This window comes from Parastagonospora nodorum (genome assembly GCF_000146915.1).
Source record: "Parastagonospora nodorum SN15 chromosome Unknown scaffold_32, whole genome shotgun sequence".
Lineage (NCBI taxonomy): Eukaryota > Fungi > Ascomycota > Dothideomycetes > Pleosporales > Phaeosphaeriaceae > Parastagonospora > Parastagonospora nodorum.
In genome coordinates this window covers 20,056-43,534 of record NW_001884580.1, presented here as the reverse complement: position 1 = coordinate 43,534, position 23,479 = coordinate 20,056, and the positions used below count along the sequence as shown (strand labels likewise).

The window sequence follows — 23,479 nt, the reverse complement described above, 5'->3', positions numbered from 1 at the left end:
TCAATGTGTAAGTCATCTAAATGCGAATATCCAAAACCCACTCTTCACTCGTCATAAACCCTCTAAATGCACTGCGAGTAGTACTCGTTCTGCTTGGTGCAAGTAGCTCCGCTCGCGCAAGCAGTAGCACCAGTGTATCCGTTACCGCCGCACTGAGCAAACTTCTGCGCAGTAACCGCACCAGCACCGGGAGCAGCAGGTGTCTCGACAGGCTTAGCGACAGTCGCCAGGGTAGAAGACTGTGTAGCAGGCTCAGCAACAGGCGCAGGCGCAGGTGCAGGTGTAGTCGCGGGAGCAGCAGGCTCAGCAGCAGGCTCAGCAGCAGGCTCAGCAGCGGCGCTGGCAGCTCCAGACCACACGGCCGGTCCGACGCCAGGGTAGGTGGCAGCGCCGCCGTAGAGGTTGAACATAACGCCAGCCTCGTCCTGCTTGTAGGCGCCGGGGAAAGAGACGCCAGCGGGAAGAGCGGTGGAGCCGGATCCTCCGACCGTGACGTGCACGCACTCCATGTAGAATTGGGCGCCCTTGGCTCTGGTGCCCTCGTGAAGGGCGAGGATCTCAGGGCGGAAGATGTACTCGCCGGGAGCGAGGCCAGCGGGAATCTAAATTGTGTTAATTTGTGTTCTTAACACGGAAGTTGGGGGTAGGTATGGCTTGCCTTCATCTTATGCTGTCCCTTGACGCCAGTGTACGATCCAGCAAGAAGCCTGTCAACAGCGTACTTTCCACCGGTAATCGCCTTGTCCTCCCAGACCTTCGTCCAGCTCCTCGAGGTGCCAGCCTTGCTGGCATACACCATGATCGGGCCCTTGTGCGACGACGCAATGATGTCGTCGCTCGCACTGTTGGTGTCGTGGTGCCACTGGAAGGCCAGCTCATCGCCGGGGTTGGCGCTGATGGACTTGGAAGCCTTGGTGCCGGCGACATTGCACTCGATGTCCTTGGTGGACACGTCAAGCACGGGGTTGTTGTTGGGGGGCGAGTCGATGTAGCCGCCGGCTTTGTTGCCGACGCCTTGGTCTTTGCCGTTGACGAGTACGTTCCAGACTGTGGTGTGGGCGGAAGCTGCGCCGGCGAGGGCGAGGGCGAAGATGGTGGACTTCATTTTGAGTGAGTAGTGTGAAGAAGAGACTTGGTTAAAAGGTTTTGCAAGTAAGAGGGGAAGTTGAAGTGAATCGAAGTGACTGCGAAGGAATGTAGTCAGAAAAGGAGTGAGCGTCCAAGCGTACCCTCCCCATTGCCGGGCAGATGATGATGTTTTTATATCCCCAATACCCTTCACGTCTAGAATGCTTCTATCGCATCTTGCCTGGTGATTAGTCCTGCATCAGGACCAACATTATAGCGGCGCAAGTGGGTCGCCGTCTGCAAGTACCATCCTATGTCTGATGCATCTTGGTATAACAGATTGGGGAGGAGGCGCTCTTGGGCCAGTGAAACAAGGCTACCGTTTGGTGCAAGCGGAGCATCTTCTAGGTTGGAAGTCAAGAATTGCGGAGCGGTGCTTGAATGGTCGGTGCTTGCACATGCCGTTCTTGGTCGGGATCGAGTCAAGGTGTTTATGAATCTGAAACCGGCGTAGAACGAGACCATTCGCAGTTTCCATCACACAGCCGCCTCTCCATGATCGTCAACGGCGAGAACATTCGCCAAGATTTTGAATGCACTTCTGTAGCCGTCACGACATCATGTAAATCATCTCTGCCTCGCCCGTTGCACGAATGATGCACGTCACGCCCTACGGCTCTCTCTACGTCAAACGTCGAATCTACCGCTGGCTAGAATGGCGAGTAACGGGCAGCTCCACACCTCGCTGAGAGAGCCTCATCTCTATCCCGTGCATGTGGAGTCTCGGAAGCCGGTGCGACCGCAGTCTAGCTTGCGCGTGGTGGAAGTATTCCCGTACACGCCGCTGCCTCGCGTAGTTGATGGTGGCACGTGGAAATTGGTCCGTTTTGCACAACGTCAATTTCATCAACTCGCAGCAGTCATTGATGAGTGGTGGCGACACTGGCTGTAAGAGGGAGTCAAAGGCTTTGCTTTTGATGCAGCGTGTTGGCGGAATTCATCCGTTGGCGTTGTTGGATGTTCCGAGGTTGCAGGTCCAACATTTGACTGACCACTAGCGGCACCATAACATCATGGATGCACAACCACACGGTCCACGCCTTGCTAAAATATACCCGTGGTACTAACGGTAGATAAATTTTGCGAGCAGGGTTCAGGCTGCGGGTCCAATCTACTGCGTGCATGTTACGCACCAAATCTTCTAGAACATCACCAATATCGTGGTTTTCGTTCAGTCACCCTTATGCCTTCGCATGCAGATCCTATTCCCAGCACGCAACATTGGTATCACGACTTCACACTTTCGTGCTTCACGCATTGAATTTCGGTTGAGTACGACACTCTGTATCAGGGAATCCAAGACTGTGCTAACATCCAGCTACAAAGCCAAGGCCTCACGGCGCCGTAGAAATATTCACGTGGTCAATTCGCCTCGAACACAGGTCCACAAATGTACTATCAATCGTTCTGCTCATGAGGTGGCGAGCTTTTGACAGCCATGTCCCGCGAGCCTGGTTGTTTCTGGCGGCTCGCGCACTGACACCCGCGGGCCTTCCTGAAACCGGGACAACACCTGCGCGTGCGCCACGTAAAATAGATTGCTCAGTGTTTCGGCTTCCGCGATACCTACTATCCGCTAATAGGTATGCCTTGGCGGACGGCACCCCGGAAAGAAGGGAAAAATACATACCGCAGGAAGGAGCAGTTAACAGGCGAATTCTGAATGTCGGCACACTGATTTCTGGGGGAGCCCAAAACTTTTGAACGTTCAGGTTATCAACTGAAGCTCTCATTGACTAATTTCCTGGCCCCGTGAAATTACCGATGAACACTACAAGAATGGCACAGTACGCTGCACTAGCCGCGAATAACTCATGCCTCGCCGCCTTCGTCAGCAGGCTCATCGCCGCACTGAACAGCAATGTGAACACAATCAAAACACCCACAGCATTGAACGTATCGCGGTTGTAGTCATCGACCGCCGACGCCGGGATCGTCGCATTGCCACTCTTCAAGTCCGCAAGGTTCGAAATCGCGGATGTGTTGGTTAGATGATACAAGGTCACTACCGGGATGACGAGCAGGATGAAGATGACAAAGGTGATGAGTATGTTGACGAGCTTGTCGATGCGCGAGCTGCTGTAGAAGGAGATGAGCTCGCTATCGGTCTTCGCTTCGAGCTCAGGTGTGCGGAAGTATTTCTTGATCATTGTCAGCTCACACTCACAATTCGCCAGAGCTATCAACATACTTGTAGTGGCGGGTTCTTCGTCCTGAAGACTTTTTGCAGCCCGCGATCTACTTGGCCTATCATCGTTTCTACGCCGCCGTCGAAGCTCGCCCACTCGCGTCCATTATGCAGCGATATAGTGTCTTCTTTACTGCGGATGGAGTCCATTTCAGCATCCATCAGCGGCTTAGTATTGTGATAGTAGCGCCGAACACTGCGATAATTGCGGTCTGAAGGCTTCTGGAAAGATTCTAGTTGGCGGGCTTTGATGAGGACTTTGTCTGCACCTGACGTTAGTCTCATACGCCCTTTCGCAAAATTCGGTTCAGTCGCAATTACCATATTCCATCAGTTTCTCCCTAATCTCGCGCAAAATCACCCGGCGGTTGCGCATGCTGCCCTCGCGAATGGCTTCGCCAACATCGACCTCTCGTGACCTCAAGCGTTGAGGTTTGTCCTCGAAGTCATCTGCATCAATATCGTCAAGTTCTCTTTCCAGCGAAGTGATCTCGTCTTGCAAATCAAGAAGCACACGGGAATGGAGATAGCTAAACGATCGATATAGCGAAAAATTCGCCTCGCTTGATTGGAAAGCTGCAAGTCGCGGGAACCCTTTGGGCGTATCCTCAACTAATCATGTGAGCAAGCGAACAGTCGTGGTAGATCATAGCAACTAACGCTTGCGTGTCTTAGTTTCGACAACGTCCAAGGGATCTGGCGTAGATTTGAAGGAACCAGTTATGCGTCGCAGAAAGGTTGGTTTCTTTTCATCTTCTACTCGAATACGATATTAGTCACGATACATCCTGATCCATGCTGCTGTAGCACCAAACTCGAAGCTCGGAGATCACAGATCACCAACATCTACCGCAGGAACCAACTGTGACGGAAATGATGTAATGCGCATCCTATCATCTGAAGCTATACACGGTGCCACTAGATTTTCAGGTCGACGGAAAGGCTCTGTGTATAGCCTTAGATTGTTGGGCGGGCTACTAACCTGGTCATTTTCCGTCGTCGTTGAGAACCTGCAGTAAGATCAAGCGCTAGTGTCGTATCTCGCGTGATTGATGTTTAGGGTGTTGAGTCCAAGCGAGGCCATTTGGGGGCCAAATCAGAGATGACCTACGAGGCTGTGCACTCTGTGCTGACGAGCGGGTTGACTGCGATGAGGGGCGGGCTGCGCAGTCATCTTCTTCAGCAATCTCAATAATCGCATCTCCTAGAAATGTGGTGTCCGTGTCGGTAGGTGAGGTTGGAGAGTGCGCAGGTTTCTCGTCCACGCAATTCAGTGTGTCTCCGGTCCATGTGCGAGCGGGCATTGTACCAGTAAGATTGACAGAAAAGTGAGTGTAAGAGGAACAAGTGAGAATGTCCCGCAAGTGGAAGACAGAGCGGTCATGTAGAACTGAATTGTGGCTCACAGAATTGTGGCGGGTAAATATGTTTATGTACGTAGCGAAGAGCCATTGCACCCATGTGTTCGCGATCGCCCTACCCTGAGACACAGCCTTAATGCCTGTGCGCCATTGGCTGCACCGTATTACTCTGCTGCCTGGGCAAGAGAATTCCGGTGAACACAGCCTCAAAAAGATGTACACTGCAGCTGAGTTCAGCTCCCCTGTTTTAAGTCCTTCTCGCGATACCAGGCGCCTTTGTTATGAAGCGACTGTGTGAGTGGCTCGAGCAATTGGTATTCAGTGTAACCTTTGGAGCCACTGAAACGAGACTTGCTAATCTGGTAGCTGCCTTTCATCCTGGTAGATCCAATCTTTTCTGACATGTGGACCTGTGCGCCGTCGCGGAAGCGGGGTTCTGGCTGTTCTAATCAGCATGCCGCGTGAACTGTACGAAATTGCAAAGAGGGCTCACCTTCGCAGCATTGATATCTAGCCTTACACCGGACTTGATGCCGGGAACCGTCTCGTCTGCTGAATTCTCCAAATACTCAGTCTGCAAACTATCGTCAGCTTTGCAAGGCACATGTGTCACTCGGCATGGCGTCTTACCTCGACAGTCACAGTTGACTGGTTCTCGAGCGCGTTAGTCGACATTTTTGCTGAGGACAGGGCGTGAAACGTTTATATAGGCACAATGGTGACTGGGCAGCCTGATGATGAACGCTCTCAAGTGCGAACAGGCTATCTATGATATACAAGCGTTGTGACAGGCCTCCGATTGAAAGTAGGTACAATGGCCCCAGGCATCACATGCGTTGAGGGAGGGGGCTGATATCGCAGCACAGCCGCTTACTGCAGGTTGACTACGACAGAAAGCAGACAAGGTTGTCTGCTCGCCCCAAGCTGCACACCGTAATACTAGCCTTCGATTACGACGGCAATGCTCTTTGTGTAGCCTCGGACACCCTGGTCGCTTTCCGTCGTAGGTGGTAACGGCGCTGAATTGTCACGATGGGGTCCGCAAAAATCGCATCGGTGCTGACACCCAGAAACAGCAACTGAAGACATGATTACTGTATCCTTGGGGCGCCTAACATGATCGATATCGAAAGAGTGTGATGGGGTGGTTGATGCTCATGGCTTAGCCCCCAAAAAAGAATGATGTTCGCCCCTGACCACGCGAACGATTGGCGGGGTGATCTAGCCTTGAGTCCGAACCATCCTTCCCGCGTTTGCATGTCCCACACAAGATGGGGGCCGAAGGAAGGCTGAAAGATGGGAACTACTCTCGTCAGCATGGCCTTTGCTGTGAACATCTCCAGCCTTATTGTCCTGCAACTTCCTCCGTGATCAATGGCTCTTACCAACATCACAGCCGCACGCATCGTCGAGGCCATGGAGAGCAGCCTCGTACCACGCAACGCCAACCTGCTGAAGAACAAAGTCGTTCATGCCGACATTCGCGTCCAAGGTATCGAAGATGACACCAACGGACCGGAAGAGGACGTGATGAGCGTGCAGCTTGTCGAGCAGCCAAACCCGAGCTCCCAAGACATCGAAGACCAGGAGCGAGCCGAAGAGATGCGCATGTGGTGGAACAATGAGATGAGGAAGCACATGAATCAGCCCGATGGCTATGCAAAGGTTGCTGTGCTGTTGATAAAATGGGCAGATGAGTTAGACGACATCAAGACGAAGGACGAGGTTTGTCTCTCCAGAATTTCATGAAGATACCCTGGCTAATCAATCTGCGTAGGCTGTCGAGCTCGAAGAACTTTTCCGCGATCGTTTCCACTACGAGGCCCAGACCATCGAGCTCAACGTTCGCAAGAGGCCACAGCTGCAGCTTGACAAGCACATCAGCAACTTCCTCCTCGACCACGACGGCCCTCATAATCTGCTCATCGTTTACTACACTGGTCACGGGATCTTCCACGACGACAAGGAATACCTAGAGCTGACAGCTTGCATGAATCCTTCATTGGGCCGAGGCTTCAGCAGAGACGCGAGAGCGAACTGGAACAAAGTGGAGGAAAAGCTTCGAGATGAAGAGGTTGAGGGCGACGTCCTCACCATCCTCGATACATGCTACGCGAGCAATCTGGTGAAGAAGTCTGGGAAGCAAGAGACGAAGAAGTTTGAGCTGGTGGCTGCATCTGCGATTAACCAACCCACAGCATCACCTGGCATACACAGCTTCACGCGTGCCCTTATTGATAGCTTAAAGGAGCTATTGGATGAGAAGAGGGATCCTATCTCGACATTCCGGCTTGTCCAGAGCATCAACCTCAACAAAAACCGCAGCGACGAACAAGCCCACGTCTGGGCCCGCACTCAGCACACCGATCAGCACATCTTCCTTGCGCCCCTAAAGCAACACAAGGATATTACGCAACTCCCGACTTTCCGCTCTGCTCCCGGCAGCTACCTGACTCTACGCTTTGGTCTTCGAGATGCAGCTTTGAATAGGGAACAAATCGAATCTATGACCAAGGCCCTGTCCAACTCCTTGTTCAACAAACCGATGGTGGGACTAAGGAAGGTTGAATGGGTCGAAATGAAGCCTGCCCCACCAATGCCTCATTTCGATCGTGTCGCATTGGTCATGTATGCGGCTACGCAATGGAAGAAGGTCATACGGCAGAGGAAGCAAGACCGTGCGTCGCAGTTAGCATCTCAGAGAACGGTCGATGAAGTCACCTTTCCTGAAGCCGTGAACCCGAGTCCGACATTACTGAAGCGTGCAAATGATGATCTGGATGGTATGCCAGATGCGAAGAGGCGGTATCTCGATGTGTCGCAACCGCCATCGCCCCCGGTGTCCAACTCTTCGCGCATGGGAGAATAAGTCAACGCTTGATATATTGTTCCTTCGCTGTTGTATTAGCTCTACCTTTTGTACTGTTATAGATACCCGTGGCTTCGAGCTGCATTGTCCATATGGATTTAAATTGTTTTCGACAACTTTATCACTCATGATGTACAACCCTATTTCATGGGCATCTTCTAATCATCCTTATTTTCGCGTCGCACCTTACAAAGCAGCCCGGCGCGGCGTTAGAAGTAGCTGGTCGCACTAAAACCATGCATTAGCACTTCCACTTGCGGAGCGCTCCTTACCTCTGACGCTTTACACGCGCTGGCGCGAGAGACTACCATAACTTCGCGTTGATATAAGTCTGACTACTCTCGCGTGGCACCTTCATAGATTCGTGCAGTACTAATCTAATAATGGTGGCTAAACGCATCATGCAAGACTTCTCTTGGATGAAGCCGCCTTTCATCGTTAGCGCACCAATGCGCATCATGTCTGGCCCTGAGCTTGCCATCGCCGTCTCTCGCGTTGGCGGATTGGGTTTCATCGGACCAGGCGCGAACCCGGATGATACCATCACAGATTTAGTCACAACTAAGAAACTTCTGACCGCGACACCTTTTCAATCACTCACGAAGTCACTACCCATCGGCGTCGGCTTCCAACTATGGAACGGCGACATAAAATCTGCGACTCGAGCTGTGCAAGAGCATCAGCCATGTGCAGCATGGCTGTTTGCGCCTCGCGATGGACAGCATGAATTGGACAAATGGACTGCTGCCTTGCGGAAAGCCTTTCCAGATATTCGTATCTGGATCCAAATCGGAACACTACAAGAGGCTATCGAAGCTGCGAGCAGTACATCACCACCGGATGTCCTCGTCGTCCAAGGCGCTGAAGCAGGTGGGCACGGCAGAGCTCATGACGGCATGGGTTTGATGACTCTCCTTCCCGAAATCAAAGATACACTTCGAGACTCCAACGTGTCACTGTTTGCAGCTGGAGGTATTTCAGACGGACGAGGTATCGCTGCCGCACTTGCACTTGGAGCAGACGGCGTAGCGTTGGGCACCCGCTTCCTCGCCTCGACCGAAGCACGCATAAAGAAGGGCTATCAAGCTGAGATTGTGAGAGCTACCGATGGAGCTAAGTCTACAAAGCGCACGACTTTGTATAATCAGCTCCGAGGTACGAACTGGCCGGATCAATATGCTCCGAGAGGGATTGTGAACAGGACGTGGCATGATCATCAAGCTGGTGTGCCATACGAAGAACTCAAGAAGCTGCATGATGTTGTGGAGAAGGCTGGAGATGAGGGATGGGGCGTTGAAGGCAGATTGGCGACGTATGCTGGTGCAGGGGTCGGGCTCATAAATGATGTCGAAGACGCAGGTGTGTTGGTGGAGAGGCTTAGAAATGAGGCGGGACATGTTGCCAAGGACCTCTTAACATACCAGTAAGATTTGGACAGTTTCCAGGCTATTCAAAAGTGTTTGGGCCGAACTATAGTTTTTTCACGCACTTCTGCATCATTCTTAATCTCTCCCGAACGTCATCGGCCGTGTATAGGGTCTTAGTTCTTTGGACTTGAGTGTCAATGTCCCACTCATCTTCATAGTCCAGCCATCCAACGTCCTCCAGCCTGGGCACTCCCACCTCCAAGCCTTCAACATCCTGGATGTTGTCCAGGAATCTTCCGTTCGCGTCCAATGGTGATTGATAGTCGCCCAGGGTGTAACCATTTTTGTCAATTTTCCTACCATGGAAGATAGCGTGCCGGATTGTCACTGTCTCAATCCTTCTGATGAACTTGGAAAAATATGCTATAGTTGATAGGATTGTCAAAACCGCAATGACTCCTGATTTGTAATCGCCCGGGGACCTTGCCCTGGAAAGAACCAAACCTTGCAGTTTGCTCAGCATCTCTTCAATCCGTTTATGCTATATCCACAATTGCCACCGCGGCATCCTCGCAACGTTGACCATTTCCAGGGTCAGTAACTTCGGACGGCTCAATCGGAACTCTTTGTCCAAGACATGTATCGGATCAACGGCTACCATCGTAATATTGTTGACCGCTAAGCTTCCGGGCAATGGAATTGACAACGGATAATCGAAGAGGTCCATGTCGCAATGAGTGTAAGTTGTGCACCATTTCAAGCGATCGTTCGCCCCAGTTATTCCAGCGCGTCTCAGACGGACAGCAATGGATTGCGAACCGCGAAATAATTTTCCCAGCATATCATTCATCTTGGAATTGCTCGAGACTTTATCACATGCTCGCATGTCTGCGGGTTGGTCTGCCGCAAGTAAGTGAGTTCTGGTGTTACAACGAATCTTAAACCTGTCGCGTGAGGTATCTATTGATGTACTTGCTCCGAGTTTTGATGTTCTTCTTAGATGCAATGGAGCCATAGCTGTCGCTATGGTCGCAGAGAGAAATACGTTAGCTATTTAGGCGAAGGTGCTCAACGTGCTGAGCGACTTCTTCAATCGAAAGACGGTTGGAAAGCCTGTCTAGACTCGAAGCATTGAGCTCCTATGGAATTGTCTGGATATGAGCAATGGATGGTCGAGACGCTGCAGCAGCCAACCGTCGGCATGTCGATCGGATGTTTTCAACGTCCGCTTGCAGCGGGTTGTAATCTGGGTATGAACTGCTCTCCTCTCCTCATCGGTGCAGACAAAGCAGGCGATAATCTTTTCGAGCAACTCGATAGATAACAAATCTATCGTATGAGCCAGTAATGTTGTTGGTGCGGGTGGAAGACATGTCCACCCCGGTACAGTTTGGCGAAACGTCGTTGCCTAACGGCTAACGTAGTAAGTTATCAGTCCGTGCCCGGTGTTAATAGGCCACGCCCCTGCTACCATCGTCATCTCCCCCAGCCACACGAGCACATGGGTTGAAAGGGTTGCCCTTTAATGTAATGACGTCTTATAGAGTGCCATGATACGTTTCATTGGAGCCTGATGGCTTTTCATATGTTCAGCGTGACCCAAATGGAATTGGTGTGTCGCCTGTTCCCCTCTGCTCATGGGAATTATTCACCATGGACGAAAACTGTCCACCAAAAGTGCAAGAGCCATTAAAACCAAACACCGTACAAGCTCAGATGCCACATATGGATTTGAATTTGACTCAGCATGGACATCTTGAGGCGCGCTCGGTACGCACATAATACTGGCATTGGCTGCTCGGGTGCTTCTTCACTCGCATACTGACTTGACGTCAGATTCGAACAGATGAGACACATGCGGCTGCAAAAGATCGCGAAGAGACTACAAGGACCAAAGAACCTGCCTTAGAGGTGGCGAAAGAGTCGCTGGACATCACTTCTGGTGCGACTACTGGCAACGTCAGTCTCCAAAACACCATAGGGGACACAAACACTGGCAGCGCAAACTCCGGCATCGATTTTAGAGGGTCTGGATCTGCAAGAATTGATGGAAAGACTGGCGATATCACCGCGAAGTAAGTCAGAGAGGCGGAATCGGGCATGTTACGTCATAACGATTGAGTAGATCGGACGGTACGGTCCGTACTTAATGACAGCTAGTTTGTGCTAGAGTGAAGTCCTGCATTTTGCAGAGAACATAGAGAAAAGCCCCTTGATGATATGTTTTTCCACACTATGCTAAATGTAGTGTTTCCTTGTGAGCATTCGATCGGACTGGGTCGGAATGATGCATTGTGCGGTTGATGCTTATCCACCATAGCGCTATTGCACATAGATTGGAGGATTCGAGCCTAGTCCACTTCCGCACCCGGTGCGGGGCACTTCTCTCCGTTTCATGGAAGTGATCTATGTTTGTGTCTCCCATTAGAATGGCACAGCAGTCATATGCTCTCTTATGTGTGCTTTATAGGTACGGCGCAGCCCGTGATGTGCTTTAGTAAGTGCGCAACGTCGTACCCGGGTTGCGCATTGGCTCTCAACAACCAGCAAAGCTCGGCAACAAACCTGGAACCCAGCGTACGCAGCCAGATGTCAGCTCGCGGAACCTTCGCCACTGTCTTGGGATCCTGAAGTCTTCTGGCTCCTACACAGATTGTACACCTAATAACTCACATAAATTGCTTGCAACTGCTTGAAACACAGGCCCCACACTTTTCGCGGCTTGTCGCAAACACCACCCGCACATGCATCTTCTGCGGAGTGGACCGGCTGGCAACTTTAGCCTGACTTTCTTCCACGCCAGCGATCGACTTCCATCCTACGCTATATTATCGCATACTTGGGGCAGACATGAGGACGAAGTCTCCTTCAAGGATATTGTCGATGGCGAAGGCAAAGACAAGGCAGGATACCGAAAAGTTCGCTTTTGCCACGATGAAGCAGCCAGCGACGGGCTACAATACTTCTGGATAGACACGTGCTGTATCGACAGATCTAGTAGCGCGGAGCTTACTGAGGCCATCAATTCCATGTTTCGCTACTACCAAAATGCAGCGCGATGCTACGCATATTTATCCGATGTTTCGACCGAAGAGTGTTGGAGGGAAAGATTGCAGAAAAGCCGATGGTTTACACGCGGGTGGACGTTGCAGGAGCTCTTAGCACCAAAGAGCATTATGTTCTTCTCAGTGGAGGGTAGCAACTTGGGAACTCGCACGTCGTTACGGCGTGACATTTCTCAAGTAACACGTATCCCAGAACATGTTCTAGAAGGAAGCCCGTTAGCCAACGTGAGCATCGAAGAGCGGCTATCCTGGGCAGATGATCGAAGCACAAGACAAGAAGAAGATCGGGCATACTCTCTTCTTGGCATATTCGATGTCTACATGCCGCTCGTGTACGGAGAAGGACATGCGAACGCCTTCAGGCGCCTCAAGCGAGAGATCCAAATGGCTTCGATGGGTATGTAGCTGCCAAATGCAGTGAACACTTCACACTCTGGTCCCATGCTCACTACTCGCCTTATGCGACTGGCAGACGAAGACAAAACATCCATTACCCCGAGTAATGACCTCTACCGAACGCGTCCACCAGACTCACTTTTCGAGATTGCCGGAAGAACGGGCAACATCCAAGTCCAAGGTCGCGCAACGGATGTGAATACTGGTATATGCTATCGAATTAGTGTATGTTAAGCGCCTCTTGTGCCGGAACAACTCTTTCACCGATTATACAGCTAACAACCATATAGACACGAGATGCGAGATTTCCAGCAATAATTTCAGGCTGTACAGGCTCTATCGTTATCATGGACAACGCACGCAACCTCAATACTGGGATCTCTGTACACCAGTTTGAGCATTCGGACTAGGTAGACCCATCAATTGTCCACCGTCACAAGTTCATCCTCCATCGAACACAAACAATGGTTATTTAACCTTGTCCACAATCCGTACAATGTACAGAAGTAGAAGCAGCCCTAACTCTGTATGATCTGGTAACTCATTAGCGGTGTCGCGATCATTAGATGTGTCAGCCGTCTTCGTTAACAACGCAAGATCGCTCACTCACGTGCAGAGGCTCGGGCATCAAGGCGAGACAACGAGTGATGCTTGAAGTGTTGGCCGATCTTACAGCTCTCGGAATCGCTCCCGTACTGCGGTATCCTTCAACCCTGCAGATCAAGGGTTACAACCCTAACCTAACCCAAATGCGTATTGAACGTTTGATATGCCGATGTGTCAGAGGGATCAGGCAGCGCAACCAGCGCAACCAGCGCAGCCAATTTGCTCAAAGGCTCTGCTCGTAAGTCTCCAAGGATGTCCTGAAAGACGCGCAGGAATGAGCGCGAAGCTGATACATGAAGTTTTTTGCTCATCAGGCGTATGTTACGGATGTCTGACCTTTCTAGTTTGGTAGAAACAGGCAATCTGAAGAGCTGTTCTAGATCTTGTGGGGAGAGGAGGTAATCGAAGATCTGCTCGTGGAGCTTACGCCGTAAGCTATCCATGTCGAACAATGTTGGAGTCGAATTACGATTATGTTCTCAACGGCCGAGACTAGCGGGACATACTTGAACTGCGACCGGGGTGAATAGTCAACCACCAGGCGACCATTTGGGTCTTAGCGTGAATCCCTGCGCAGATGCGGTTGCCGGCGAACTGCAAGGCGACCTCGGGAAGACGAACGCCAAAAACCCGGAATACCTTGTCGGGCAACGCGCAAGTTGATGAAGTCTAACATTGTGAGGTCTAGCGGGAATTGGCAACTGCTAAGATCGTACCTGTGTATGCCTGACCCATCGGTCACACCTCCGCCTTCGGACCGACTGCAAATTCCCGGTCACGGCTCACCTTCTTGGAAGTTCACACGCGAGTCAGCTGGGAATGAGAGGCTCTCTTCGAAGTCTCCTTTGAAACACCAACAGCGTCCCGCTGACAGTTGCTGATATTGCAACCAACTCATGAATGCCAGTAGACTGTAACAGCTTCAAGGCGCGATTGCTGATTATTTCTCTTCGTTGTTGAGGATAATACAAGCAGAACCAAAGAAAACTGCACCTGCAAAGCCTGTGAACAATGATAGCTTATGCTGCTATCGAATGCGGAGGCTTTTCGGGACTGAAGTCTGCGTGTAGATAAGACCACAGCCATGGCTTTCTCACTTCCATGGCGCGTGCTAGAGGGGCAAATCAATTGTCCTCTCAGTGACTTTTACCACGTAATACAAGCCTTAATGTTACCAGCCATACAGGTTAGACGTTCCTTCAAAAGCTGATGCTGTTGCTAGCTGTGATCCAAAGATTTCACTATTTTCATGTAATTCGCGAAGACGCCGTCCAGCTGAGTAGTTTCTGATGGACTGGCAAACAAGTGACAAAAGTTGAAAAGGCTCACTCGATTCATCATTACTCCATGATCTTGCCTAGTAGCTTCATCTAGGAATGCAAAAGTTTTACCGCATTCTTACATTGAACAAGTTTGCGTGGCTATGGCGGAACTCTGACATCGATTGCAAGTTTGCCAACTTGGAGTACGTACCCAAGGCTATCACGATGCTTTCCAATGCGGGCATTCTATACGCACTCATTCACATACCAGTTTCGAGATTATCAATGTCTCCACACGTGCGCGATCAATGTAATCCATCGTCTCAAAGTCGCTCAACGCAAAGCTCCATTGGATTCGATAGTTAAGTAAAAGTACTCCTGAGATACTGCAGGGTCATGTGTAGCGAGAATCACACTACGTAGAGTTTCCTGAGAGCGCGCAAGTACCGCGTAGATTCGCCGCATGGAGCTATATTTATCATACGGCGAAGTCGCGAATAGGAAGTAAGCACTTGATTATTGATTCATGCTGCGCGGATCTGACAGTTCCGGCTTGCGCTGGTGTGCCTGGAGATTGGCGTAAGCATGAATAAGCTTTGAATTGAACATGGTACTCCAGACTGACCATATACCAATCACCCGTGCATGAAGACGATAGCCACAATGCCGGCAAATACCCTCACCTTACCTTTGCCCTATGAAGCTCTCATTGGTGAAATTCATGCAACTTAAGGTTCGAATACATATGTTGAGTCATCTTATCGAGCCAGTAACTGCGCATTTCAAACGTATTTGATGTGCGACCATGCTCACCACGCATGCCATGTGTCTTTAGGTTTCTCCGGTCATTTCGCGCTGGGTACATCATCGTGATATCGCCGAAGTAGATGCGCCAATACATGCTGAGGAACGTAGTAAGGGATGCGAAGCTATCGCCACTTGTGTTGGGTGCGCGTTGCCAATATCACTTCTCGTATTTGCTATCAAGCTATTGTACACATATCCTGGCCGTAAAGCGCAGAGCTTGCTTTTGTCGGTGAAAAACCTCTGGCGGCTTGACGCACTGAGCAGACCGTATCCAAGTACAAACTCGAAGTTCAGAATTAATAGAATTTCCATACGTGCTATGGATTACATCTGAAGATTTGGTTGCTACTCCAGCGGAATTGTAACGAAACCAGGAACCAGAAGATATATTTCCATGTCACCAAGGTACATCACGAGACATTTGACACCGCATGAAAACTGGCATGGTCTCGAATGGAACGGCCGCGGGTACGACATTAATTGGCTAACTAGCTAAACAAAGAATGACCCTTAGCATCACCTGGTCCACACGACAGGCTTGACAAATTGTTTTGTGTACAGGAAAGTAATTACAACATCTCCATCTACTGCATGACAGTGGAGTTTGCGGCTCCAGCGATGTTGTAGTACTTGGACTTGGGGTAGTACAGGTTGTTCTTGGCTTGCTTCAGGCCGGTAGAGCCACCGAGCTGCTTCACAACGGTCGAGATAATGCTCTTGTCGTTGGTGATCGGGAGGTCGCTGGAGGAGTCCCACCACCATGCGCCACCAAGACCCTCAGACTTGAGGAAATCAGTCTTCCAGACGGCAGTCTTGGGAGTATCGAAGCTGACTACCTCCTTCTTGACGGGGTCCCAGCTCCAGCTGGAGAGGGTCTCCTTGTCCTGGTAAACTTTGCTGCCGTTAAGAGGAAGGAACTTGTAGTCGAGTGTGCCAGGCTCCCAGGTACCCTCGCCAGAACCGTTAAACTTCTGGCCAAGACCGCGCTGGTCCTTGCTGAGATCGACAACGTTGCCGAAAGAGCGTCCGTACAGGGGCATACCGAGAACGATCTTGCAAGGGGAGGCGACGTTCGCCTTGTAGTAATCGATGGCCTCCTTGGTGTTGAACGGCATGAACTTTCCGAGAACAGAGTCCCAGCCGTCAGTGGTCTTAGGGTTAGTCTTGCTGGCGTACACGTTACTCTGGTGACCGGTGAAGTTGGAGAAGCCACCGCCCTGGTAGTCGAAAGCCATCAAGTTCCAGTTGTCGACGTACTGGTCCATCTCCTTCATGCGCAAGACGCTGTAGCGAGAAGGTCCAGCGGGGGCGGAAATGCCCAGGTCGAAGTGGTAGCCGTGGGCGTTGGCGGCTGCGTACTCGTCGTAAGCCTGGTTTGTTAGCTTGCATCGTCGGAGTTCGGGCATTAAGTTCTTACCTTGCGGCAGCGCATGACAGTGTCGAGGAAGTTGGCCGCATCGGTCGCATCCTCAGCGTACTCCCAGTCAATGTCGAAGCCGTCGAGTCCAAGGTCCGCGATCAGCTGCAGAGAGCTGTCGCAGAACTTTTGTCTTCCAGCCTCGGTGGCAAGCGCGGGCTTGAAGTTGCCCCTCCAGGTCCAACCGCCGACAGAAAGGATAACCTTCAGGTTGCGGTTCTTCTGCTTCAGCTTGTAAAGCTGGTTGAAGTTACCAAGCAACTGCGATCCATTGGTGGCAACATCTCCCGGGTAAGGAAACTGGACGTCAGACCACTCGTCGGAGAGAAAGACCTCGCCAGTCTTGTTGTTCACGTTGGCGAAACCGTAGTTAATCTTGGTGAGGTGGTCGGCCGGGAGGTCGGTGACGAAGTGTTTGCGTCCGTACATGGCCCAGTTAGTGTAGAACACCTGGGATTGGTACTGCTGACCGGTCTCGCGGGCGGCGATGACATGGTCGCGCGGGTGAACCTTGGGAGCAGCTTGGGCGATGGACGCCAGAGAAAAGAGCGTGGTGGCGCTAGAGAAACGCATGTTGAAAAGAGAGGACGGCGGATAGCCAAGTGTTGAGATCGAAGGTCAGAAGGGAAGTGCAGTGAGCGATGGTAGTGAATCAAGCAGGAGAAGTCTTCATCAATCTATTATACTTGCCAAAGGTCAGCCCAAGACGCGGACGGGCCATGCTTCGGTGACTGAGCCGCGGCCTTTACATTTGGCCGCAAAGCTTCCATCACCGTGGGCAGATTAGGAGATCCATGTCAAACATCCGTGAGGCATTGATTGCGAAATTCTCCTTGCAAGCATAGCTAGAGAAGCGACAAAGAATCCGGGGTGTTTGTTGGTCGTGGGGGCTTCGCGCAAAGTTTATTGGTTAGCGCAAACGTAGTCGGCCCTTAGCTAAGCCTTGTTTCATGAAAATTGTCCCAAGGAACCAAACAATGCGCTCGCCGCATCTGATTGACTTTCGAACTGGACGGTGCGTCCTTGGTGCGGTGATGGTCGGAACTCTCCGCCACGGAGCATGCTGCGGTAGGGCTGAGGTCGGTAAGGGACGCGTATTGTGAGCGCGCAGCTCGACAGTTGACAGGCGTTGCCAAGACGAATCGGCACATCTGTGGTGGTTGTACCCCTGCACATGAGCTCTTTTGAGTTTAGAGGTGATCTTGCGGCTTTATTTCGTTGCTTACGGTTATGGATGCGGCTTGGAAGAGCAAAGCCTTTGAGAGTGTATGGACAAAAATACTTCAGTGGTGCCAGACTAGCTCATCTCTACAGGGCGTGATTCTCGGAAGAACACTGCGATTTCGGTTCATACTGAACCGACACCCTCCTGGCTACCACCAATGCCCGCCGCAGATGTTTTCGCAGCCTTCAACGTGACCGTTTGGTTATCGTCATATACATATTGTCCTGTACGAAGACGCCATTGTAGTTGCGCGAATGCCACGGCTTATCTGGAGAGGCAACAGCCCAGTCGAAATGTCGTGTAAACTAATACACCTGTCAGCCACAGTGCGCATGGTCGCACATTCCAGAACATTTCTTGAACTTACTTCGGAAGGTCACCTTGGTGATCTCAAGCCATGCGATCGATTTTCCCAAGCATTGATACTTGCCGTAACCAAAAATCATCTCTGTTGTGCGTCGCATCGCAGCCAGCCGTTGGACACTAACTTGATCATTTTCCTCAACCAACCATCGCTCCGGTCGGAATGTTCCAGCATCTTCACCAAAGATAGTCTTGTCGCGATTCACAGCCCAAGCGGTGTAGCCGATGTTCGTGCCGCCGGGGAAGTAGTGTACATGGCCGTCGATCGTGAAAGTATCACCACCCACAGGAACCTTCTTTGGCACGACATCTGTAATGGGAGGGTGAATGCGCAGTCCTTCCCGCACAACAGCTTGCAGATATGGCATGTTCTTCAGGCAATCGTCCGAGACAATGCTTCCAGCAGGTGGCGCAGCGCCGGAGAGCACATTGGCATCGATCTCAGCGCGCAATTTTGAGCAGACGCGTGAATGTGTAGTGAGGTACAACAGAATACACCGTAATGCGGTCGCAGTCGTGTCACTCCCTGCTATAATCTGCAGCATCGCCTCAGTGAAGACTTCTTCCTTGGTCAAGCCATGTCGCACAAAGGATGAGAGCATGTCTGACTTTCCCTCAACCGACTTCTTGAAGCGCGCGTCGATGATCGCGCGTGCTGTGCCCATCAGCTTTCCAAAACCACTCTTGTCACTTTCCTTTGGGCCGAGGAGGTGGGCGATTGGCGGCCATTGAAGGATTGACGTCAAGCCGAGCGCCGTGGTAAACTTCATGATAGTGAGGCCTTCTTCCGTGGATTTGATGTAGTCATTGAGATCATCATCGGCCTTGATGTCGCCAAAAGGCTCACCAAATCCGATAGTGCTAATTACGTCGATGGCAAAGAGCTGGATCTTGTGGCCAATATCAACAGGTCTCGCACCAGCATCGGTACTGAGATACTTCGATGAGATAAGACACAGAAGTTCCTGGACGCAGGCATCGATGTCGTGTTCCAAGGTCAGATTCTCTTTGCCGGAATAACCAGCAGCCATCTGCGCGCGCCGTTTGGTGTGCCTAGACTCATCGACCTCACTGAAGATGTGATCCTTTCCTGGCTCAACTCTCGTTGCCTTGTTGAACCACCACGACCTGGTATATGGAGATCGAACGCCGTTCATGTGAGCGAGCAACTCTGGTGACGAGGTAATCAAGTCGTTTGGACCAACTCGTGCGATGGGGCCTGGCGGAATTTGTTAGCCTTCTTACACTTTGTTGATTACGATGGAAAGCGACTGGGGTGTCTGAAGCTATACACAGCACCTTATTGTCGCTAGGCTTCCCTAGCAACATTGCGAATAGCTCCAGGCTGTTAGATGCCCCGCAGTATGGTGCTGTGGCGATAGTTCGGAGTGCAGACTGACCATACTTGTCGTTGACTGCTTGATATGCAAGATGCGAGTCCACGCTAATGATGCGACTCGAGTGCCATACTTCACACCAGCCTGTGCTGAATGGCCCTTTGAAGGCTGAAAGGCGTCTGTATGCGTGGATCTTGGTCGCTACATAGACCAACACCGCGGCTGAAGTGAGCAGGAACCTCAATGTGTAGAGTTCTGTAAGTATGGACATGTTGGAAGTGCTGCTAGGATATCATATGGTTGCTCAGCCTCTTAAGCATGCTGCTTTCGATTTCTATTATGCAATTCATGCATGAGATCGAGTTCTGCAGGCAGCGTTGCCCAGCTACGTGTCAACAGACCACTGTTCCCAGCGCCTGCTGTGTGTTTTGATTGGGTAGCTGGGAGGTTTTCAGTGTCCACGGGATGTTTTGCTGAGACACATATGTAGCTGTGAGTGGTGCTGATGGCAGTCTCGCGACATGCATATAAGGCGCGGAGATGGGACCTCCGCAATACTACACGAGCCTATGAGATGATGGTTGCATGGAGCCAAACGGTGTACATGCACGTTGCGTTGCATATTCGAGGTTGTTAATCGGTGCTGCGCACGGGCATGCCTAGGGTTCTGAGCGCCAACGCCTTCAGTAGCTGGGTAATTGGCTGAGCGCGACGTGAAGTCATATCGATCATTGTACCCGACGAGGTTGATGGGGATATGATGGGTGGTAGCGAGAGATCGGGACTGGAAGCGGCGACGAACGTCCCGAACCGCTTACTGCGTGCCCCGCACGTCACTCACTGACCGTTCACATTACCTACCTAGCGCGATGCGCCAATGCTGCAGACTTTCAAACCTTTACGAGGACAGATGACGAGGATCTTCTAGTCCAGTTCACAGTGGATGGGTGAGCGTCTTCCGCACCTAAGTCGTTTCGTTCCAACCTCGGGAAGGTCACAGCTGGCACCACGTGATCAAGACGCGAAGATGGCTTCAGGCCATCGACACTACCAAGGCATGTATATGCATCGGAAATCCTGGCAAAAAACAAGCTATCGCCTTCACCGTTTTGCTAAATCGTCCCCAAGGCCGGCAAAAAGCATCTCACCTGCATTTGGGCCAACCATATCTCTCTTAACAAAGCAGTCTAGTGTGGGCAGATATCGCCCGAGATGGGAGATCATACATAACGCACCTGCTCACAGGGTGGAATGACAATCCTCAGTGGTTCTTGATCAGCGCACGATGTGGAACCAGCATCTCTTTCCTCTCATCTGCTTGGCAGTCGCGTTGGGACATGCGACACCCAATGCAGTTCCCAAACGAAAGACTTCCCAAAATCCTCAACAAGTACGATTTCATCATCGCAGGTGGAGGCACCGCAGGCCTGACCGTGGCCGATCGTTTGAGTGCCGCTTTTCCAAACAGTACGATGGCCACGCTGTTCGAGTCCTACTGATATTCACACCGACCCCCAGAAACAGTGCTAGTCGTCGAGTATGGCGACTTGGAATACGCTCGCGGCGCCTTCGATCCACCGGATATCGTATTTGGTGCGGCGACTACAGCACAAAGACCTGGCCTGTTCAACTTCTAGTCTCTGCCCAACGCGGAAGTGAAGAACAGGACCGCTTCGTTGCTAGTCGGAAAGACTGTTGGAGGAAGCAGTGCTGTCAATGGCATGGTTTTCGATCGGCCGTCGCGCTTTGATTTCGAGGCATGGGCGCAGGCTTGTAGTCCCGAATTCGATGCCAGCGAACATAAATGGGATTGGGAGGGAGTTTTCCCCTACTTCAAGAAGGTGAGTGGGTGCCAGTGCCCAGATGATTTCACAGCTAACATCTTTTAGAGTGTCACTTTCACCGAACCCCTACCTGAAACTGCGCGCAAGTACGGCTATACGTGGGACATGGCTTATGCCTACAATGGCTCGACGCCAATCTATTCGAGCTTCCCACCATTTTTGTGGGCTGATTATACAATCATGAGAGAAGCCTTCCAAGACGCTGGTGTAAAAGCTGCCGCGGAATGTGCTGGGGGCGACAAGGAAGGTCTATGCTGGATGCCTATTTCTGAAAACCCTATGACGTCTCGTCGGTCTCACGCTGGTCTTGGACATTATGCTGCACTCCCACCAAGGCCCAACTACCACCTGCTTGTAAGGCATCAAGTTGTTCGCGTGATATACCCGAATGGCATCGCCTCTGGGCCCCCTTCAGTCGAGGTACGCTCGCTGGATGATGGTAGCTTCTCCAACATAACTGCAGTCGCGGAGGTCATCATCTCGGCAGGTGCGCTCCATACGCCAACTATACTACAGCGAAGCGGTATCGGCTCGCGAACTTTCCTCGAGTCTGCGAGCATACCCGTGCTTCAAGCCCTGCCTGGAGTTGGGGCCAATTTTCATGACCATTCCGGCCCTGGCTTGAATTGGAACTATACAAGACCCGGAAACTTCACTCCGATGCCATCTGACATGCTCGACCATGCGTTCGCCGCTGATGCGGCAGCAGGGTTCAATGAGACGCCGGCGCGTGGTCCGTATACGCTAGGCATGTCCAACAGCGGAATCTACCTCTCGCTTGCGAACATGACCACCGTGCACATGTCGATCGTCAATAAAATTCGCTCCATGGCCGCTGGCGACTTTGCTATTCATCTTCCAGACGACTACAAACGCGATGCCACCCTTGTCGCTGGTTATCAACGTCAATTGTCAGTTCTTGCTGACTTTTACGCAAATCCAAAGGCGCCAAGTATGGAAACTCCGTGGGCGACGGGGACACGTGCTGTAGCAATCATGCTTCATCCACTTAGTCGTGGTACTGTGCGAATCAATTTGACCGATAGCCTTTCGCAGCCCATCCTTGACTACCGCAGCGGTTCGAACCCAATCGACTTTGATCTGCATCTGGTGCATCTAAAGTATCTCAGGCGCGTACTTGATACGCCGACCATGCGGAAATACGGTGCGATCGAGACATCTCCTGGACTTAGTGCCCAAAGTGACGATGCCCTCCGTGAATATATCAAGGACGATATGCAGTTCTCGTACATGCATCCGTGCTGTACGGCCGCAATGTTCCCGCGAGAACTTGGTGGCGTAGTCGGACCGGATCTGCGGGTTTACGGGCTGAATTCACTCCGCGTAGTTGATATAAGCATATTACCGTTCTTGGTGAGTTCGCATACAAGTTCGACAGCATATGCTCTGGGCGAGAAAGTACGTGAGACTGAAATCAGAAGCTTACATCTGTACATCCAAATGCTGACTCCAGTAGGCTGCCGATATCATCATTGCAAGTTGGACACTGTGAGACCTGGCATCCAAATTCCTCGTTGTTGGTTTCAACCGCATCATGGGTTGGGATAGAGCTTCCACACTGCATGCGGGCATGCAATCATTGTTTCGCAGCGTGCAGGCTTACCTACTTCAAGTAGTGGCCCGAGGCCCGAAGAAACCAACAAGCGAGACCTGTCACACGACAAGACATTATTGACCTTACGCCTCTGTAAACATGCAGGCGTCTCTTAGAAATCATGAAAAGGTCTAGAAAAAAATGGAAAAGTGGCCAATAGTGCTTCTTATTCTCCCGCTGATCATCTGTCTCGGCCACTTGGCTTCCCTCCGCGAAACTGGCTTCAAACATATTGAAACACGGGACTACCCCGCAAGCATCGCCGAAGAACAACCTTCTGCTCTTTGTGAAGCGTGATATCCGTCATGCAGATGCGAGGATGATATGCGTCACAGTTGAGGTGCGGATTCTGTCGATTGCGAACATGTTCCTGGCGCTCGGCTTCAAAGAAGCGATGATTGCGAACGGTGATGCAGCTCACACGTGATCTAGCTTCGGTGTAACTTGAGCCCAAGGTGTCGAAGCTGCCGCACCCTGAGCAGCAGGGTTGGACGGGCCGACTCGCACCATCGAGAGCATATCAGTCCGAGGGTTGCCAGGCACAATGTAGGCGTTCACTCCATTGTCCCACAACTAATATCTCTTCTCGAGTTGATTCACCAGCAGGCTCTGGGTCGCTCGTTCTTGGG

The 23,479-nt window shown here is 51.4% G+C and overlaps 12 protein-coding genes across 12 annotated transcripts; 7 read left to right on the top strand and 5 right to left on the bottom strand.

Annotated features, from left to right (window-relative positions):
- Window positions 1–62: 62 nt before the first annotated feature.
- SNOG_14481 (hypothetical protein) lies at window positions 63–1,105 on the bottom strand (the record flags this gene model as incomplete). The annotated part of the gene is made up of 2 exons (XM_001804613.1): window positions 63–602; window positions 659–1,105. The coding sequence occupies 2 exons, from the start codon at window positions 1,103–1,105 to the stop codon at window positions 63–65; spliced, it is 987 nt and encodes a 328-aa protein (XP_001804665.1).
- Window positions 1,106–2,940: 1,835 nt separating this feature from the next.
- Window positions 2,941–3,278, bottom strand: SNOG_14480 (hypothetical protein; the record flags this gene model as incomplete). The annotated part of the gene is made up of 2 exons (XM_001804612.1): window positions 2,941–2,979; window positions 3,000–3,278. 2 exons carry the CDS (start codon window positions 3,276–3,278, stop codon window positions 2,941–2,943), a joined length of 318 nt encoding a protein of 105 aa, XP_001804664.1.
- Window positions 3,279–4,732: 1,454 nt separating this feature from the next.
- SNOG_14479 (hypothetical protein) lies at window positions 4,733–5,388 on the bottom strand. Its single transcript, XM_001804611.1, has 3 exons — window positions 5,308–5,388; window positions 5,171–5,251; window positions 4,733–5,117 (listed from the first exon to the last, which is right to left on the bottom strand). The coding sequence occupies exons 1-3, from the start codon at window positions 5,350–5,352 to the stop codon at window positions 4,911–4,913; spliced, it is 333 nt and encodes a 110-aa protein (XP_001804663.1). The 5' UTR covers window positions 5,353–5,388; the 3' UTR covers window positions 4,733–4,910.
- Window positions 5,389–6,051: 663 nt separating this feature from the next.
- On the top strand, window positions 6,052–7,546 carry SNOG_14478 (hypothetical protein; the record flags this gene model as incomplete). The annotated part of the gene is made up of 2 exons (XM_001804610.1): window positions 6,052–6,402; window positions 6,455–7,546. The coding sequence occupies 2 exons, from the start codon at window positions 6,052–6,054 to the stop codon at window positions 7,544–7,546; spliced, it is 1,443 nt and encodes a 480-aa protein (XP_001804662.1).
- A 383-nt stretch (window positions 7,547–7,929) lies between these two features.
- Window positions 7,930–9,229, top strand: SNOG_14477 (hypothetical protein; the record flags this gene model as incomplete). The annotated part of the gene is made up of 2 exons (XM_001804609.1): window positions 7,930–8,905; window positions 9,132–9,229. 2 exons carry the CDS (start codon window positions 7,930–7,932, stop codon window positions 9,227–9,229), a joined length of 1,074 nt encoding a protein of 357 aa, XP_001804661.1.
- Window positions 9,230–10,566: 1,337 nt separating this feature from the next.
- On the top strand, window positions 10,567–10,992 carry SNOG_14476 (hypothetical protein; the record flags this gene model as incomplete). The annotated part of the gene is made up of 2 exons (XM_001804608.1): window positions 10,567–10,683; window positions 10,750–10,992. The coding sequence occupies 2 exons, from the start codon at window positions 10,567–10,569 to the stop codon at window positions 10,990–10,992; spliced, it is 360 nt and encodes a 119-aa protein (XP_001804660.1).
- Window positions 10,993–11,400: 408 nt separating this feature from the next.
- Window positions 11,401–12,784, top strand: SNOG_14475 (hypothetical protein; the record flags this gene model as incomplete). The annotated part of the gene is made up of 4 exons (XM_001804607.1): window positions 11,401–11,410; window positions 11,617–12,375; window positions 12,397–12,599; window positions 12,665–12,784. 4 exons carry the CDS (start codon window positions 11,401–11,403, stop codon window positions 12,782–12,784), a joined length of 1,092 nt encoding a protein of 363 aa, XP_001804659.1.
- A 2,712-nt stretch (window positions 12,785–15,496) lies between these two features.
- On the bottom strand, window positions 15,497–17,039 carry SNOG_14474 (hypothetical protein; the record flags this gene model as incomplete). Its single annotated transcript, XM_001804606.1, has 2 exons — window positions 15,497–16,419; window positions 16,467–17,039. 2 exons carry the CDS (start codon window positions 17,037–17,039, stop codon window positions 15,634–15,636), a joined length of 1,359 nt encoding a protein of 452 aa, XP_001804658.1. The 3' UTR covers window positions 15,497–15,633.
- A 775-nt stretch (window positions 17,040–17,814) lies between these two features.
- Window positions 17,815–19,662, bottom strand: SNOG_14473 (hypothetical protein; the record flags this gene model as incomplete). The annotated part of the gene is made up of 3 exons (XM_001804605.1): window positions 17,815–17,915; window positions 18,059–19,273; window positions 19,455–19,662. 3 exons carry the CDS (start codon window positions 19,660–19,662, stop codon window positions 17,815–17,817), a joined length of 1,524 nt encoding a protein of 507 aa, XP_001804657.1.
- Window positions 19,663–20,740: 1,078 nt separating this feature from the next.
- Window positions 20,741–21,028, top strand: SNOG_14472 (hypothetical protein; the record flags this gene model as incomplete). The annotated part of the gene is made up of 2 exons (XM_001804604.1): window positions 20,741–20,858; window positions 20,916–21,028. The coding sequence occupies 2 exons, from the start codon at window positions 20,741–20,743 to the stop codon at window positions 21,026–21,028; spliced, it is 231 nt and encodes a 76-aa protein (XP_001804656.1).
- Window positions 21,029–21,112: 84 nt separating this feature from the next.
- On the top strand, window positions 21,113–22,947 carry SNOG_14471 (hypothetical protein; the record flags this gene model as incomplete). Its single annotated transcript, XM_001804603.1, has 3 exons — window positions 21,113–21,232; window positions 21,281–22,654; window positions 22,873–22,947. 3 exons carry the CDS (start codon window positions 21,113–21,115, stop codon window positions 22,945–22,947), a joined length of 1,569 nt encoding a protein of 522 aa, XP_001804655.1.
- Window positions 22,948–22,991: 44 nt separating this feature from the next.
- SNOG_14470 (hypothetical protein) lies at window positions 22,992–23,277 on the top strand (the record flags this gene model as incomplete). Its single annotated transcript, XM_001804602.1, has 2 exons — window positions 22,992–23,136; window positions 23,186–23,277. 2 exons carry the CDS (start codon window positions 22,992–22,994, stop codon window positions 23,275–23,277), a joined length of 237 nt encoding a protein of 78 aa, XP_001804654.1.
- Between the last annotated feature and the right edge of the window lie 202 nt (window positions 23,278–23,479).